Source organism: Numenius arquata, chromosome 10 (genome assembly GCF_964106895.1).
Source record: "Numenius arquata chromosome 10, bNumArq3.hap1.1, whole genome shotgun sequence".
Lineage (NCBI taxonomy): Eukaryota > Metazoa > Chordata > Aves > Charadriiformes > Scolopacidae > Numenius > Numenius arquata.
Genome location: NC_133585.1, coordinates 25812518 through 25832795, shown reverse-complemented (window position 1 = coordinate 25832795; position 20278 = coordinate 25812518). Strand labels below are relative to the sequence as shown.

Sequence of the window (20278 nt, the reverse complement as noted above, 5' to 3'; positions counted from 1 at the left end):
ACTCCTTCACCATGAAAAAAATAAAAAGGGAAAGAAAGAAAATATCTTAAAAAAAGAAAAAGACCAAAAAAAAGGGGGAAAGAAAAAAATGCTTTTCCTTGTGATTTCTTATACTATTTTCTTATCCACATCTAACCAGGTATTTGGATTCCTGTGCATACAATTGTCTGTATCTACAAAACATACAAATTATGTTTTGTAGCATCCTTGCCAAGTATGAAGTTTGTTCTTCATACGTTTTTTTTTCAAGATGACGATCTGGTTTTCATTACTGATATTTTTCATGTATTCATTGGGCTTAAAGGACCAGGGGGACCATTAGGTCATCTCATCTAGCCTTGTGTTTGTATGACAAGCCATTAAACGCCTTTCCATTATATGATTTTGAGTCCAACTGTCTATAGTTGATTATAGCATGAGCTGTATTTGGCCCACCTACTTTCCAGAAAGGCATCTGACTCTCGAGTACATGCACTATTTGCTATTTTTCTTGGAAGCTTTTACTACTGACATTTGTGGTCCTCATTCTAAAAAATACATACTTGAGTTTGGTTATGAATTTACTGGTGTGTTACCAAAGAAATCTTACTACACTTCTCTCTTGACATATCACAGAGTCTCTACTTATCCAGTATTTTCTGTATATAAAGATACTTACAGACTATAATTAGACATTTTATTAAACAAAAGAAATTGAGCTCTTCAGGTCTTCCATTTTAAGGCATTTCTTCCAGCCTTAAGATTTCTCTGCAGCCTGCCCACTTACCAATGTATTCTAATATACAGATATCTGAAACGTGTTCAGTGTTCCAGTGTTAGTCTTCTTGCTGTTGTAAATATGCTGAGTGCTGTATATTCTGCTGCAACCTAATCACAACTGCATTTTTAGAGGATTGCTTGTCTAGTCACTTTATGTATAACCAACACATAATTAACTCCCAGAACTAGCCAATACTTGTAGTACTGTTGGTGGGAATTCCTGATCATCTGAGTAAAATTTCTTTTTCACAGACAGAGATATAAAGACAAGATGCAAAGGTTTAATTATACCCAAACTTTATTAACTTAGGTCAACTGGGAAATATCGGGGAATAAACTAATGTAATGTGGATCACTACTCTTTCATCTGTCATTTTTTGTGTTTGAGAACAGCCACAAAATGCCATAATCCCCTCTGAACCTATTCTCACTCACTGCTAGAACTCACCATTCTTCCTCTCAAACAACTGAGTACTGCTTTCTTAAAAATTAGGTCCTGCAACTCCCTTGTCTTCTTCTTCTTACCTTTAATCCATACCTAACTCAAATTCATTAAAGAACTGTATCCCAAAGAAAACAACAAATGCAATTATCCGCTGAACTGTCTGAACCGCCCTCATTGATCAACTAAACTGGTCCTTGAGCTGCTCCGGGAAAGATTTAAAAAAATACAAACAATCTACTAAGGAGAAAAACAATCCTTACCAATTACTTTCCAAAAGCACTGGTTTCACAGCAGATACCCAAATCCTACACCAAAGACTAGGCCATTGGGGGTAGAGGTGGAGGGGGGCAACACTATAAATTCAAATGTCAGAATTTGGCTGAAGTCAAAGAGACAGAACTTGACAGAACTTCTGTATTCTTCCCCGGTGAGCATTTAGGTGATACACAAAATTATACCTTCTCATATAATTAATTTGCTACATTCAGTGCTTCAGGGAGCAATGCAGAACAAACATAATAAATTAGTTTTAAAAAAAAATGAAAAGACAACTAGACCACCAGTTCATCAGTGGCCACTAAACATGACTGTCTAAATTATTTCTCCAGCTCACAAAGCAGTTAAACTTCTAGTTGTCAAACCTGGGAGGTTATCTGAAGGGAAGGGTGATGATTTACATGCCCTCTTTCTTTTCATTTTACACTAGGCTTATGCTATTGTCTGTTCACAGAGGCAAGATATTGAGTTAGATGAGCTTCCGGACTGGCTCCTCTCTTACAACTTCATATTCAATGACTCGGCGTCTTCCCACATATACGAGCTGGAGTCAAGCCAGTCAAGAGCACACCATTACAACAGACCTGGAGCTACTGTTACATGCAAATGATTTCTTTGCTTAGATATATCTTTTTATTTACACTAGTGAAGAAACACAAATAGATGGCTACCAGCTACCTTGTTTAATATTTGCATGCACTTAGGGAGCAGGTAACTATTTCCCAGCAGCTCCTTTATCTAAGCGACAACGTTGACTTGATCAGCATTTTTATCAAACATAGGATCCCTGGGCATTTCCTGATGCACTGCATATTGGATGAAATTCCACGGTCCTCTTACCTCAATGTTTTCTAAAATATATTTAATATAATCTATACATACTAAAACCACTGAGCCTTTTTGTGTAAAAATGCTTTTTTAAATAGTTTTCAGTCCTTACAAGCTTTCTTTGAAAAGACCCTATTTACCAGAAATCACGTAACGAAATTTACCAGGTCACAGTATGTTATAAAAATTTTTTTAAAGCTCAATTTTCTATTCTAGGGAAACTGAGAATTCAATAAAGGGCTGGAATAAAAGCAGACAATAGTTCTGTGCATGCAGATTAAATTAATAGTATTTGTACACACGGTTTATAATTAAGATTTTTTAAGAGCTCACACATTCCTTTGAGATAAGAACAGTCAGCAAAAACTGATCTAAATGTGGTCTAACAGCTGGAATGTCTGAACATGTCAATATAAATAATATTTAATTGTGGAAAACACAGAAGATTCCCAAAGTCCAAAAATGTCCAAAGTCCCACAGTTCAAAAATGGATCATAAACTAACCTTACCCATAAAAAATGATGCAAAACTTTGTTTAGCAATATTAGCAATGTTTTAGCAATATATTAGTGACAGGATAATCCTCAGGTCACCTAAAAACTCGGAAGAATTTGAATTTAAAGAAAAAATCTCCATGCCTCCATATTACTAACAGTAGTATCAAATGCTATTACAACCATCCGTAGCAGATTCCAAAACAATGCACTGCCGAACTGTGAACTTGCAAACTAATTAAGAACACATACACTTTTACATATGGTTTAATCAACTGTTCAGCACAACTGAACACGTCACACACCGTGTATCTGAGGTATTAGTACAGCGCAATACTACTGGGAAGGCAAACTGCAGAAAGCTGTGATGTATTGTACACTTCCAAGAGGTCAGGGAGAAAGAGAAGTGCACGTCCCTGGGAATCATGAGGGGAAATCAAGCTGCTTGCAGGTGGTGAGGAGGGTATGGCACTGTAGTTGCCTTACTTAGAAAATAACCCTGCCAGCCAAAAGCAACCATTTGCATATACTATCCACGACACACTCTGTAAAGTGAAAAAAAATCCTGGATTTCAAGAAACAGGATTTAATGAGAAGCTACATGCACTTGAGTCAGAGCAGGAGATGAAAACATTCTCAGTTGGCCTTCCTTTCACAGACCATGCTCCTCTGCTGACACAAGCCACTGGCACAGAAAAGAGCAGTCATTACACCTAACACCAGATCTTACAAGACAATCAGAACCAAAACCATAATCCTTTTGGCTTGTATTAACAGCACTGGACCTCAAGCTAAAAGCTGACGCAAACTTGCATTTTCTGCAGATTAAACACTGTCAGGGCACACAAAATAGACAGTATTGTGTATCACGTGTAACCACCACGTCTAACAAAAAGAGCAGCAGCAGGTTAGAAAGATGTACTTGGGAGACCGTGAAGGGTTTTTTACTTTAATCTGTACTGTTTTGTAGAACTATTACAATCAGATTGTATCAATCCTGAACATAGTCACCTAAGAGCCCATCAATGTATATTTTTTTCACAAATGCTTCGCTCCTATCTAAGGTGAATTTCTTCATTTTCTCACCTATTTCTATAAGGTCTCCTGATTAGTCAGCCATCATCTTCAATACCATCAACAGATTAGTACTGTCAAAAAGTTTTATCAGCTCCCTTTCCATCTTCTTTTTCAAATTATCATATATGCTGAACAATATAAACTACAAAAAAGACCTTTGGAATGCCACTGACCACCCCAGTTTGGAAACTAACCTTGTGTTTCTGATACTGGGACAGTTTCAAGTGATTGGCTGGATATTATACATAAATTATTTTTTCTTAGTTGTACTAAACTATTCAATTCAAGCTTTTCGGATCATATTACCTTCTCCTAGAGATCTTTTTCTATTGATTTCCTTCATTTGATCCACACTTTTATCTGCTGATATTTGAGTTTGAGACAGATCATCTGATGTGCCAATCAAAGTAAGACCACAGCCTGAGAACCACCTTAAACTCCTCCTTAAACAAAGATTATCATTATTTTACCGTGTCCTCATTTTCTCTGAGCACTATTTTTATACCTGGATTGTCCTTTGACCCCAACAGGCTTCCTGCTCCTAGAAGTTTGATCAGCTCAGTTTTAGAAAGCTCCAGTTAGGTGAGATAAATCCCATCCTCATTTCCATTATGAGTGCAATTTTCAACTTAGCCACCATCATGCTTAAGAAATCTGAACTACACAGACGTGCGCTGTAGCAGCTCATAATCTGCTGGAGTTCAAATATATGAATATAAAAAGAAACAGAGACTGTATCAAGAGAATAACATTCACTTTACATTAGGAAGACAGAAAACACACATTTAAAATGTCTATGGCCCAAGACATGTGTGTGAAATTACTTTATTTTGATTGCTAGTACATTTTATGACCAGACATGTGCCCCGTGGTTTCTTGTGATCATTTAAAAGGTCATGAACCTCTCTCAGTTCATTTCCAATTAGAAGATGACATATGTTCAGAGCACCTAAAATTGAAACAAGAGCAGGATGGACAATAACATCTGATACAAAGTAAGAATAGCATTTTGAACGTTCATTGTTAATTCTGACTTATTGTTTTTCTTGTCTTTGAGAATTTCTGCATTGCAAACAATACTCCTCCTTGAGGCAGGGGAAGATAAAGATTATTGGGCTCATTACCAAAATGATTCTTATTGATCCTGCAAACTTGGCTTTTGTTCTAATACGTAAATAATTAAATAAATAAAATTGCTTGAAAAGAATTAAGTGATCCTAGAAACTGCTATAGCATCTGAAGTGTAAAGAGTATGCTTCTTGTGACTTCAAAAAATAAGCCTCTGATGGGAAAAGAAGAGAACCAAGAAGAGAAAGTAAGAATGGTAGCAAGATGCTCATTCATCCACTTATGTGTTCTTTAGAGGAGACAGTTTGACACTAAAGACAAGGGGAAAAAGACAAAGGTATAAAAGGATAGTTATGTCAGTGTAATAGAGCAATGGAAATTCCCAGAATATTAAAAAATTTTATCTAGACTAAGAGTAGGATTCCAGAAAGTATGTTTTGATACACCATCTCAGAGATGTATTTGGGTGATGTTTCAGTCTCAGCAGGTTTCTATAAGAGTTGTGGAGGAATGGGCAGCTAAAAACGCATGGAAATCACATGTTTATTGTAGAAAAGGTCCTGGGATAGATGCTGCGTGAAGCTCAAGCCAACACATCAGCACAAAGATTTGTCTTTGACAGTGAAACAAGTGGGTATCAAGCAGAGATTGATACTAAAATCCCAAAGAGATAGAATAGTTTCAGACACAGCATTTTAGTGACTCTAACGATCACGTCCAAGCCAGCCTTGACAATCCAATAACTACTTCATTTCAATAAACAAGTCTTCCCCGTGGCTGTGTTCCTGCTTTTCAACAGAGCTGCTTGAACTTGGCTGGGGACGCCCTTGTCCATGGTCCTGAACCACCCAAGCCCAGGCTGGCAGGCGGGAGGACTCGCTCTGGGCGGCTCCCTGACCATGGTGCTGCAAAAACAAGCTTGGGACCTGGAAAACAAGAGACTGTGGCAGATCAGTCACAGACCATGGGACCCATGGGACCATTTGCAGCTTTGTCTCCTAATTTTGTGGCAAATTTGCAAAAGGAAATGATATAGCACATTGACTCAGCTGTCAGAAAGGATAATTGACCAATTTTACCATTCACAAAAGTCCCCGATGGGATCTGTCTGAGGGTTACTGGCATTTGAGACTCACAAAATCACTTTCCCCCATTTAGAAATGGGAAAAACATTATCTTCTTAAACCAAAGCTTTTCATGGGAATATAACAGCCTGCTCAGCACTTGAGTTGGTATGATTCTAATTCTACAATAGATGTTCTAGTCCAAACAAAGAAAGCCCACAATAGTCCTAAAATTACAGCACTGTCCTGGGATGCAACTAAGAGAACTTCAAACTCTTGCACAGTTTTCTTCAAAGAGGGACTTACTTTTGAGTTCTTTTATCACAAGCAAGGACCCTAATCACAATTACAGTTCCCTCCCCTCCCATCCCTTTTTAGCTGTCTCTCTTTATATTCAAAAAGGACAGATTGGGAAGAAAGCCTCTTTGCGCTCTCAGCTAGACTTTGCTCTTTTATGGTTTCCTCAAAAGTATCTACATACAGATCCCTAAAAATCAAGGTACTGCTCAGAATATTGCCTCCTGTTTGAAGGACCCAACAGCTTCCCTCCCTTCTCCTAAAAGCTTCTTTTAATGATTATGTCAAATGTCTAGATCTGTCGACCCCTTTGCACAAACAGGTCTAGAAATCAAATGTACATGTACAGCAAGATGATAAACCAGTTTCTGTAGTAATTTCTCTCAACTGTTTCCTATTCTACATACAATTTTAGGGAGAATGGAGTGTCCCACTCCTCAAGGAAGCAAGTTGCATTTCACAAGGAACGCATGATAACTTGTTATCTGATAATGAAGAGAATCTGATAAATTTACTTTATACTAAAAATACCAAAATCCATAACAGAGTAACAAATGAATAATGAAAAACATGTCATCTTTTCAGATATCACGGCTTCGGGCTGACTGGGATGGAAGCTAGTCTTGATATACCCACCACTGTTTCTTGAGATGATCCAAAATTCTAGAAAATATACTGGATCTTTTCTTAACAGCCAGGGATTCTAATAGAAAGTTTGAAATATTTTATTTACTGCACTGTCCTGTTTTAAGCAGGGATTGACATGAACTGCCCAGAAAGGAAAAATATTTGTACCTTCCTTCTGAGCTTATTCTGTCTGGCTTTGGAATGCTTTGTAATTAAGTGGTATATTTTGTCTCAGGTACAGATGACAAATTTACTGCCTGATATACCAGTGACAAGGCAACCAGGGCAGATGTTGAGCCCAGCAGTGTGAAGCACCACTAAATTCTAGATGTAATTGCGTATCAAAATAAGCCATCACCACTGCACCCACTATTGCTAATTCTCACACTGTTCCTCTCACATGTTTTCAGTGGCCAATTTTGGAACATGTTTTATGCTTAGAAGGACACTGAGTCCTTCTGGTGGGTTTACCGGTTTTAACTGGTAGTAACCTGCATTGATTGTGTGTTGGAGCATGAGCTGAATAAAGCATAATTTTCATCTCCTACATGAAGAACAGTCAACGTGACGTTTACTTTAGAACAACAAAACTAGTCTAATTTGTCATAGTAAAAAAAAAATCTATTACTTCTCTTCTGTCAAAGTGTATTTGATATCAGTGGCTCCCACATACCAATTAAACACCTCACTTCACTGAAGGTGAGAGCTATTTGTTGCTTTTGTACCCTCGACTGGAAAAGAAGCCATTACATACATAACAGCCACTATAAAATTGATCATGATTTAGCAAATATTGCGTGAAAATGATAAAAATGAGAATAAAAATTTTATTATATACACATGTAGCTATAGTGAAGACAAAAGAAGATTAAAGAATGGCATGATTTTCTTCTAGTAGTGTCAGTTTGTGATCTTACAGAAATTTTGTGCCTTATGTATAAACATTATCAACAGCCACTTGCATACGGCAAAATCTTGTATCAAACTTTTGAGAGTATAAAATCATGTGTTGCTATTACAGTATTTTCCATGTATTTTTACTTCAATTTTTTTTCCTTATCCAAGTCCAGAAGCACAATGCAATTTATTGCTTCCACTGAATGAGGAAAAAGAAAAAATCGTGCTTTTGGATAGCGTAAGTAATGCAGAGAATGGGACACATTCTGGTGGGAAACTGTCTGTTGTATAAATAAAATATATGCAGCTATAAATATAATATGTAATACTCATTCCAAACCATAGTCACCTCTTAAGAAATAAACACTTGAGTCAAAGCAGGGTAACAGACTGGCAGTGCACTCCTGGCATTTGTCAGGAGCATTCGTCAGGCTGACAGTAATATTAACCACAATCCATTTCAGTTGCTTTGGTTTATCATTGTGTGACTGATGTTCAAAACAATGCCATAAGAAGCTGCTAAAATAAAGTGTTGGTTTAACCTATACACTGCAGTTGTTTAAATCCGTACTAACTGTGGACTTCTAGCTAATATATTAACAAAACTGTTATTCATATTTGACACTTTACAATTACCCAACCTAATTTCTTTAAAAAAAAAAAAAAAAATTTCATTTTTCATTTTCTTAGGTACCAAAAAAAAGTAAAAATATTGACCTGGCATCCTTTCTGCCAGACCAAACCCAAAGTTTTCCTTTTCTTTACTCAGTGGGAGCACTAAATTGTGATGCGCTTCTGGATGTGGATAAGGAAAAGAAATAAAATAAAGATTGTTAAAAACGATAGACTGTTAAAAGCAGGTAAAAAGGTAAATGAAAAATCTTTAAATATTTTTAAAACCTCTAGTAGTGCAAAAGCATAGACATGCTACAATACATAATTAGGACTTACTTATTTTGAAGCAGTACCCCAAAATAACAGTACTACAACAAAAATATCACAATATACATGACATTCAAACATTTTCATAGTTGAATATTAACAAGGTCTTTCAGATATTTCCCATTAACTCATCATCTGACACAAAGTTTAACACTTAAACTACACAGAGTTGATACCGCTAGAAATGCCTAAACAGTAACCAAAACTTGAACTGCTGTCTCTGAGACAGGTATGGCATAAAGACTCTCATTGTGTGTGTGGGAAGGGCTGGCAGTCATCCAGAATAGTAGTTACATTTTCTGAGATCAAGACACACTGTCTGATGAACTACATTTAAGAGAACATAAGGGAAAATGCATTTTAAATCTACATAGATATAAATATTCACTATTCCCTAACAATAGGGGCAGTTCTCTGCCGATCACCTGTTAAAGATTAAATTCTCCCAAGAATATCAGGTTACAGGCTTAAATAATATTAATGAAACTCCTTCTATGCATAATACAGAATGACTGACATCTAATATTGTAATAATTATTTCCTGTATTAAGGTCATAGTTTTCAAACATATGATTGAGAAGGTTAAGTATAGATATAGATACTACCTAAGTAATGTCCTCTCTCAGCAATAGCAATGGAAAGATTCCCTCAGAACTTAGTAATACTCAAAGACTGCTTTCATGAGCAGAGAAATCCATACAACCAGTCACTGTTAATAAAGAAACACACAGTAAAAGAGTGGGTTTGCTATCCTATTTCTTAATGGAGGCAAGATTGGTACCTAACCTAAAATGAGGAAAAATTGCTCTACACTGCACTCAGGTCTGTTTCAGGGTGGAGGAAGAAAGACTAAGACTATAGTACTGACTGAGCTGACTAGTTTACAAATTAAAATACAATTAAAATTAGGAGATGCCTCAGAATTGTAGCAGCTGGAGAATCTTTTTTTTTTGTCTTGAATTATTTTAGCAGTGACATGATATATGCAGAGGTGTCCTTTAACAACAGCTAATGGAAAATGAAGTTGCAGAAATCATGTCATAATCAAGGAAGTTATTAACGACTAATACATTTAATTTATGTATTAATTCAAGCCACATAGAGATGATATTACTCATAAGTTTTCCATTTTCACTAAAGTGTCATTAACAAGTGTAGTCTAGGTTGGTGATTGGTATTTTTAGTTGTAAACTACCTTCAGATATTTTTCGGCTGGGGATTATTAAGAAAGAATTTATTAAATTCCACAACAAGAAATTATTGTAAAGTATTATTTACCTTTGAAAGATTTCTTAAAATATAAAATATGTGTAGGTTTACCGATGAATATAGATTTATGTCAGTCAGATATTCTGAGAAAGCACAGACTGCATGTTACAATGTTATCTCTGCTTTGAACTTAAAAACATTATTTTAATTTTAACATACATATAGACAAAAGGTACAGTATAGTCTTCAAATATATATACATATAGGTGTATACACATACATACATATCCACATATATACCTGCATATATATTTGATGACTATACAGTACCTTTTTTAAGGTTAAAATATTAATCTGTAGTAAAAATAATTACTTTTCTGGAGATTTTCACGGACCTATGTTTAGCTTAATCAATTGCAAACTGAAAGCGAGAACTTTCAAAAACCACCGGACTTTGAGGGTTATTTTTTTCTACCAAATTACCGATTTGTATGGAAGACATTGGTAAAAAACAAGCTATAATTAAAATCTGTTCTTTACCTTTTCCACAAATTAACTATTTTGCTCCATGTGTCAATCATTTCCCATACTAGCTAGCTTTTAGAAAAAGACTCTTTTTGATGATCAGTGCACCTAGTCTTTGTAGAGAAAATGAGAGATGCTTTTTGTCTGCAAAATGAAATATTCTTCTCTTGGAAAAGACTGAAAGAGAATAATTGCATTCTATAAAGCTTTAAACAGGCTGTATAATATTGCCTCTGCACATGTTTGTTTGGGAAAGAATCTTAGAAAAACAAGGCTACTCTGACTGAAAGGAGTTGTTTGGAAAAACTGTTAAAAAATGATGTTTGTCTGACAAATGACAGCTGTATTACTTGAGTGTACCTGAAGGGGATACACAGAGGAAATGAAAAAATAAAGTTTCTACTTATGGGAATAAGGGCAATGATTTAAAAGTACTTAAACAATAACAGTATCACAGGCTTTGCTACTAAAAACCCCCAATTCTCATCAGAAAAAACAAAAATTATTTGGCTAATTTTTAACCTTTAGCAGCCTCAGCATTCCTACCTTCATTAAAATTTGACATTAAATCTAACGCATACGCTCCAAGTAAGAGCACCTTCCATTAACAATTATTAAGTGAATACGATCAGAAGCAATAAGAATATATCAATAATGCATTTTTCCACAATCTGATCCCTACTATCAGTATCCACATACAGAAATGAGACACTGTTAATGCTCGTGCATTTCACATCAATGTACCAAACACAGCAGAAAACATTAACAAGACTGAAAGCTACTGTGATAAATACTGGAGAGAAAAAAAAGGTGTATCTGATGACAAATACCTTTGACAAATCCCTGAAGTTGCTAGGAAGCGTAAGATCCAACTCCTCTGATTCATAGTTGGTGATAACCCAAGGGAAGACAGGGTACTGATTTAAATCATTGTAAGTTCGACCTGACAAACAACCAAAAAAAACCCAGTGTGAGTTAAAAGAGTTATATTTAACTAAAATACCAACCTCTAAGGATACAACAATGTAACTTTACGAGAAGAACCGTAATTTACTTCAGATCTTGTATCACTACAATATTCTACTTTGCTTTATTGAAAAGGAAAATGAAAAAGTTCACAAATCGCTGGCATTTAATTTAAAACATTGCAGCCCATTTCACTTTAATTGTAAACTCTTTTCCAATAACAGTAACAGTGAAATCCATTCATTTTCTACGCGTTTCTCCTTTCGTTATTTTGTCATCTTGTCTCCTGTTTCTTTAAGTTGAAACACTTCAAAAAATAGAGAGGCAATTACTTTTGTTGATGCTAAAAATTAAAGCAATATTTTTACATACTCTATTAAATTAAATATGTGAAAGCAGAATGAAGTAGCTCAGGATTTTAGATTGAGAAATTATGCAAGTGAAAACCATTTCATCTAGAGAATTCACTTTGACAGGAATTGTTCCTTGACCTTTGACCATCTAGGGATATGCCAACATTTACCAGAGCAGAAAATCTGTTCTGGTTTCAGGTTCACACTGTCAACTTCATGCATCTGTAAGACGGAAATAATATCTTTCTTCCAGTAAAAACAAAACATTTGATTAGAATAATCATATACCATACATACACATACACCACATACCCTGGTTTATAATTTTAAAATGCATAATTTTGACACGGATCCTGTCTCTTTTTATGATACGTTGCAGAAGCTCATTCATTCATATCACCTCCAATCAGTATGTTCTCAAATTTTGTCTAGCCTGGTATTAAAAGTCTCAAAGAACAGGTTTTTACTTCTTTCCCAGAAAAACTATTTCACAACCCAATCTGTCAAGTTGTCAGAAAATATTTTCTAAAACTCCACCTAAGTTTTTCTTCTTCCAGTTTTCTTACACCATTCTGTATCTTTTTAATCCTGGTTTGCAGAATTTTTAAATGGTATAGTCAGATCCTTTCTTTCCCTAATCAGTTGGTTATGTTGCACATTATCTCTTCTTCAGAATTCAGGTTACTTACATGATGCTGTGATATCTATCTTTATTTGTTTCTAATTGATAGCCATCATAGCCATCTTTTCACTCCCCATCACGGGCAACTGAACTTTCCCTTTTTTCATAAAGTTATCTTGTTGTTCCTTTTAACCCCAAATACCAAGTAGGTAAGAATTCATTTTATTATTTCAATAATATGTTGAAGCTGAAAAGGATCATTCACTAGAGCCACAGAAAACAGTGTTGTGATTTTCCCTCATTCCACTTTGGCAGTAAGGAGGCAAGCAGATCTACCCCGACTTTTATAAAATCTGCCGGCATCCTGGCATCTCCGACTTCACGACTGATTACAGGAACTGGCAAAACCGACCATTTGTATAAAATGTAATTAGTGTGAGCAGAGGCACTTGTTATATCAACTATGTTAGCAAGAGTCGAGTCTGAAAGGGAATTAACGGACTTTTCAACACTGTCAATGCCATAGAAAAGTGCTGGAAATTGAGAAAGTTTCTCCAAGAACAAAATATGTTGGAAAATAAAAGAGAGGTCATGAGGCCTAACAATTAGCCTCCATTTACTAAACTGAGGTCAAGTTGGTTATAAGTTAATGACGTAAGATGGGTTAAATGAAATATAGCTTAGCATTTACAGAATGGGGAGTTAGGACAACCATACAGGGGTATGAATCAGGATTTGGGAATGGATGGCATCCTGGCACAGCAATGCTGGTGATCCTGGCACTAGACTCTTTTCCGAGGCTAGCCATAGCTCTTGTAACAGTAGCAGTTATTGGCTCCAGGAATATCCTGCTCCCTAGCTGAGATTTCCCAGAGGGTTCCAGCCCTCCAGAGAGCCTGTTGCATTGGCAGTATTTAGAAAGGATAGTACTTATTAATATTAAAATTTAGAGTACTAAGGGATAAAGAAGTTACTATTTCTGAAACTCTCCTAAATAGCAGACAGTCTGTGTAGATCCTGTCCTCCCACAACAGTCAAGATAGTCTTACCTTAGAGATATATTTTAAGTGCAGTTCAGTACAGCATTATTAATTGCATGCCTCTCTATTACATAAGCATAAAAATAATTACGAATAAAATAGATTTAGGACGGCTTTGTGAAGATTTTCTTCAGGACAAAACTGTACATAGAAAAAGTTATTTATTAAAAGGGCAAAATCTAGTAGTGCTCCGTGTCTGTTGAGACTGTGCCACCATTAACTCCTTTTCTGAGTCATTATAGTCATTATAGTAATTTGTGTTACCTGCTATAGTGTTTAGAAACATCAGATATTCAAAGTTGGAAATTTCCCGGTGTTGCCAACGCTGGGTCATATTGGAAGCTTTGAAAATCTGTCGTGGGCTAGCCAAAGAAATGCGTCTGAAAAAAAAAAAAAAAAAAGTCAGAAAAAATAATGAGAAAACCTAGTGGGTCTTCCTTTCTGCCTACCTGAATTTTAGTGGCAGTTGTACATATTCTTTTTACTAGTTCTACATTAGATTTCTGGGGAGATCGAATTGCTATTTTGGATACTTGAAGTTCATTTTTAGAGTTTTATAATCCAGTAAGAACAAAAAACTTAAAACATCTGACAGCTGGATATGTCAAGATTTGAAAGCTTTCAAACAGAAACCTTTACAGCTGTGCAAATTCAGCTGCTTCATGGAGGCTTGATGTATTACAGAAATACGTTACTAGTGATTTAGAGAGATGGCAGATCCCTAAATAAGAAAATTACACAACTTTTAGGATTTCACATAAACATAAAGTCATGTTTTAGGAGAGGTTTTTAAATCCCTCGAGAAAAAAGGAAAACAATGATAAGATGATAGAACTTCATTATGAAGTCCATCCTCTTGAGATTTAAATTCTGGGCAGTGTTGGGGAGATAGTCATAAATAACTCAATTAAACTTTTAGAATTTGATGCCAGATTTCCTAATGTTTGAGAAAGAAGACTATAGAGTCATTCCTAGGAGTGATAAATCAAGCAGAGAAGAGCTTATGATAAAATTCCCAAGACTCTTTTGTTCATAATAAAAACATCTGTAAATACCAGAACCACATCATTTAGGGAAAAAAAAAATTAGATATAGTTTTAGTTAACAAATCTTTACAGGTATTGGTAAACAATTGAAGAAAACAGTTGCAGTAACTGAATATTTTTAAATTTTAATAAACTGCATTATACTGTAAACAAATTTATCAGTATAAATGGATGTGAAATTTTGAACAAATGTGTCTATACTTTCACATATATTTTAAAAATTTCACACAAAATTTTCTTCTGTAAGTAGAAATCCTTACGTTCTTACAGAGTGGCTATTATTGCAATTCAAGAGAGTTTTTTCTGGACTTGACCAAAAAAAAAGTAAACTACAAAACATAATAGAAAACATCCCCATCTATTTTAATGCCATTTCTGTGCACAGAAATCTTCAAAAAATAAAAATTTAAACAACAAACAAGATCTTCCTTAAGGGCTGCTATTTCTTCTAAAAATTTAGAAATTAATCTACTTAAAAATAGTTTGTAATTCATTAAAATACAAGAGGCAACTAATCCAACTAAAAATAGGTTATACCTGAAAAATTTCTATTTCCATCAGCCTCAGTGAACATTAAACTGTGTTTCATCCAGAGCACATCTGGTAATCAAGTCCTAATCTTCTGCTAAAGAACACGTAGCAAACTGAATCATATTCTTCAGTTTTAGGATCCAAACTCACAGCCTGTCATTGTAATGCTAATTTCTCACTATGTAAAATTTGAACAGTGTCCTCTAGACCTAAAAGACAAGCACACCATACCAATCTTTCGCATGCTGTTCAGCTTATATTGTCCTACACATCACTACAATATCCTTCTGATGAGGAACTATCATTTTCATCTACGTTTAAATACTACAGAGGATTCAAGGATGTTACAGTCAAGCTAATATAATTGAACACTGCCATAAAAGCTAATCAGTCCTACAACCAGACTTAAATCAGTCTTAAATTTTAGTGCGTTGGCAGGCATAAAGAAACTATTTTCCTTAAGTAGGGTAAGTGATTGAGTCTCACTGCCAAAAAGAAGCTATCTTCCCTATAACAGACAGAAATCACAAAAAAAAAATCTCACATCCGGAAGTTTTTATTTTACAAACACATTTCAAATAGCATGCAGAAGTGATAAACTGAGGATGTACATGTTCTGTAAACCAGTATGTGGAAATGCTTCAAACCACGTAGGCTGTTTTGATTAAAAAAAGAACTCTTAGAACTGACAGATAAAATTAACTCAAATTGTAAAATACCTGGTCTGGGGCAGTCCATAGATAGTACCAATACCGACCCGAGGTAGACAGTTAACCACTTTCTTTACTGTTGCTTGGTCAGGAAAGTTGAACATAACACCCACTGTGAACACAAGAGTTGAAATATAGCATGATTTTACACCTTCAGTTTTAGACTTTCTGGCTCAATAAAATTTAACCATAAGCCTAGGTGTTGAACAGGCAGAAGATTAGACGTGTTTCCTTCAGGTTACTATAGATACATTTTTTTATAATTTCCAAAACTGCTTTTATTTACCACTAAGAGGAATTTCAACAGAAGTTGTCACTGTCACAAATCTTACAAAGTCTACATTTATATTCCTTTCTGAATAGAAGTTAAACATATATGCACAGATTGACTATCTGGAACTGATTAAAAAAAGGTTTATATATTAATTGGATCACACATTTACTAGTTTACTTTCTAGGTAGTTTCAAGAAATATTCTTCCAAATGTTATCTTTCATATTTTGTTTGAAACATTCAATGACACTTATGAAACAGCAACCTAAAAAACTAAATAACAATCTAATTATGGTTATTACCAGTGGACATTTATGACTTCTCAGAGTACACCCATAAGCTCCAAAATAGGAAAGTGTTCATGCACATGATTCTGTTGGACAATACGTACTTCAGCTATGCACAGCAATGCTCTGCAAGATGTACTTACCAGCCACATTCAAGATGAGAGACCATTTTAAGCTCAGACGAAACCTTTTTGACTAGCATACTAACTGCACAAAACATTTTATCCTATGAAGCATTTACTAATTTCAGGACAACAACGTTTCATATCATTACCATAACAATATTTCACATTTTAAAAGTGTCATCTTAAGACCCACTGCATTTGATGTCTTTTTATACAGTTTTCAAAATTTGTTTTTCAAAATTTCATTATCAGTATAAAAACACTAAAAGTACCTGGAGAATCTTAGTTTAAACTGCAAAGACATTATATCAACTGGTTTAAAATAAAATTTTGAGGGAAAAAAAAGAAGCAGAACAAAGTTCTCCAAGTCTCAACACACTATATTTTGAATGACTTGTCACGGTACATATGTGTATCTGAAAAAGGAACTGAATAAAAGGGAGGGTGAAAAAAAGGTTCATAGACAAGGTAAATTCACTTGTCTCTTAGAGTTGCACTAGGGTCTAACTGAAAGAAATTATTACTAGAAACAAAGCATAAAGGTATACCAGCCACTGGTCGAATTCAGTAGTGAAGTGCGCTTGGTGTGTATAACTAACAACTATTTACCCTCCAAAGGGACAAAAAACCCCTTCATGCATAACAGATCAGAGGTAGGTATGCCATAAGCAAGAGTTTCCAGAGAATGCCAAATAAATATGTGGATATAAATGAAAGTGAGGCATTGCTAACTCCCAGTTATCATTGAAAAAAAAAGGAGAAAGTAAATTACAAAAATATACTAATTTTAAATATTGAGACACTTAATCTGAGCCCCTCTGCTACCTACACAAATCTACACCAAAAGAGACATGACTAAACAGCCAAATGGAATGTACATGTCCCCAAATCAACACTTGCCATTCCTCTAAACTCACAGTACCTCTGTTTGCCATGAATATCTCCAGTGCTGTATTTTGCAAAAGATAACGTCTGGAAAAGATAGATCGAATCTCTGAAAAGAGCCATTTTCCATGGAGTCCTTCTGTATATGCCAGAATCTAGTAGAAAGAGACAGAGAGAGAATGTTTTAAATATGTTGTCAGTATAGTTAATATCTTGTAGAAGAGCAACTGTTTGACCCACAAACATAGGTTCTACCATTTCATGCAAAACCTGCAGAAAAATAAAAATGCGCTAAAACTTCAAATCATGCTATGAACCTATAATTGATTTTTTGAAGTCCTAAATTCAACTACTGTCAATGATTTAAAAAATTTGCTTGTATTTTTCTCCTTTAAAGGCAACTACCTATTTTCCGTAACCAGGGGAATTTCAGAAACATTATGAAATGTTTGGCACTTCAGCAAACATAAAAACATATTCTGAAACGTATTACTAGTGCCATTAGATGTATCTGCACTCGTTTTAGCCTTGTAATAGCAGGCCTGTAACAAATAAGCAAGAAAAAAAATGTCTTTAAAGAAAAAAATGTTCCTTACGTTTATCGTTAAGGCAACATTCATTAATTCTGGAACTATAAAGGTTGGCTGTGTAAGAGGTTAAGTATCATTTTGTCAGCTAAGGTTAAACACAAACCTGCAAATGAACTCAGCATAATCTCTCTATGGAGTAAGCGGTTGTCAAAGTAACTTGTTACAATTCCTGTCATCCCATCTGACAGACACAGATGCTTAGTCTGCCTTCACCATTCAAACTAATCCCATTTTCAGTCCTCAGCCACTTTGTTTCTTTGTTGCTGCACTTTTTCCTTTTCATTTCCAAGCTTAATTATGTAAGTGTTAAGGGACGGTGAGATTGGAAACCTCTCTACCTCAGATTAACAAACCATAAATGAAGGAAAATCTGAGAATTGTTGATTTCAGCAAACACAGAGGCATTTAACAGAAATCCATCATAGAAAAGGAGATTCAGATATAATCCTAGTGAACTTCACTCTTACTACAATTTCACTTGAACACTATATTGTGTATAAAAAAGTGAAATTCAAGGGTTTAACGTAACAAAGACTGTTAATGAACCCAATCGTTTGCTTATAGATTTTTAACAAAGGAGGATTTTGCCTCACGTGTAGCATATATCCACAAATAGCCTGCATTTTTGTAGCACAGAGAGCAGAAGCACCATTATAAAAGCACTACATGATACACTATGAAATACTGTACCACCTTCGTGAATTAAAAGCAAACAAGACTGGCAAACCAAAAGCAGATAGCACAGAAAAAATCAGAGCATACAAAGCAAACCATCTCCCACACCTTCTTCCTTTTTACTTAATCCCGTATCTTCCCCTCAGTACAAGTGCCACAGACAACTTTTCTCTCAACACCCTGACACACACAGGAAAAAAAAAGAAAAAAAAAAAAAAAAAGAATAATTATTCCAATACAAAATTCTAGAAATGTGATGAAAGAACCATAGATTGTCAATAGTTGCTAATCGTTTCTGGAAAGTGGGGAACTAACAGACTCGGGCCACGTTGGCACTTTCCGTACCACGTCCATAACCCCCACACACTAATTGGCAGATTTGTATTAATTCTATGGTACTATTCACAACCACAGCGTTCGGCTTTTGTCACATGAATATAAATATCCTTTAAAGAGCACAACATCAAAAGGGATCAAAGGAGACAAAGTTGCAGCGCTTGGGTACAAAAATCTCTTAGTACTTTTGTTGGTATTTGTCCATCTTACTATCTTTACGGGAGCTTATAATTTCAATTGATTATATTTTGAGACAGGCCGGAGCATGATGACCGCCGCTTTTCTGTGGTAACAATCAGAACACAACAGCCTGCTTGTCACCGTCAGCCTGTGCGTTGCAAATTCAAACACTTATTACACAGATAGCGTGAGTAAAATCAGCAAGTTAAATAATTAAGTATTACTTTTACCCTGTGGAGGTTTCCTGGAAACCCTGGCCAAAAGCTTGCTGCGTGCAACTTCTTCGAAACTGGAAGGAGAAGCACCCACTTGAAAATCGCGGAGGGTGGTGCCACTGTGCACCTCGTACAGCCGTAATAAAGTTATTGAATTCAGCGTAACAGGATTTACAGCAGAAAACTGGAACTGCACGGCAGAAACGCTACTGGTCACCGCTGTAACAATTCTTTAAACCCCTCATTAATGGGAGTTATTGGGAGCGGGAGGCAGCTGAGGCCTAGCCGCGCAAGGCCTCCATTTCGAGTTGGAACAGCCTCTGCCTGGTCTGCAGCTTCACTTCAAAGTCTCTCGAGTTCAATTAAAACTGGATTAGGTGGAAGCAGGCCGTCTTTGGGACACTGTTCTCTGAAACTCCAGGCACGCTGACAGCACCCTAGACGGAGGCCTAGCCCGCCAATGAACCAGTTGCTATGGAAACCGGCATCATTACCACTGCTCCGTGCCCATCACACCACCTATCGTAGATGAAAGGTCCAGAAGACAAACACGTTTCTTTCATGTGTGTTACTAAGTATTCCTTACAAAAAACCCAATTCAACCTTTTATTCCCTGTCGAGTATCTGATTTTATTAATAGAACCTCCCAGTTGCAGAAACTGACTCGCCCTTCAAATTAAATGCAGCATTTTCATGCTGAATTTCAGGGATTTTAAAATATTTTTTTTTTTTGTAATCAGTGTTACCACTTCCTGATACTATCAGAATTACAACTGGAAAAACTATTTTTGCGTTTGCCTGTTTTCACCCATAAGCCACACAACACAGAATTCTACTTAAGAATTTAAGAACAACTATCTTCTTCATACTACTGTACAATATGTTGGGTTTAAAAAAGACTCACTTTATTTCTGTCTTTTGTCACCATCGGTTTTG

At 35.6% G+C, this 20278-nt stretch overlaps 1 protein-coding gene across 2 annotated transcripts in view; it reads right to left on the bottom strand.

Annotated features, from left to right (window-relative positions):
* Positions 1-20278, bottom strand: part of LRBA (LPS responsive beige-like anchor protein) — a 416351-nt gene that overhangs the window by 116844 nt on the left and 279229 nt on the right. For both annotated transcript variants that reach the window (XM_074154664.1, XM_074154665.1), the window contains 4 exons: positions 17384-17501; positions 15786-15888; positions 13754-13869; positions 11339-11451 (listed from right to left, as the gene is read on the bottom strand). In XM_074154664.1, coding sequence (XP_074010765.1) covers positions 11339-11451; positions 13754-13869; positions 15786-15888; positions 17384-17501 — 450 coding nt within the window. The remainder of the gene's footprint in view (positions 1-11338; positions 11452-13753; positions 13870-15785; positions 15889-17383; positions 17502-20278) is intronic.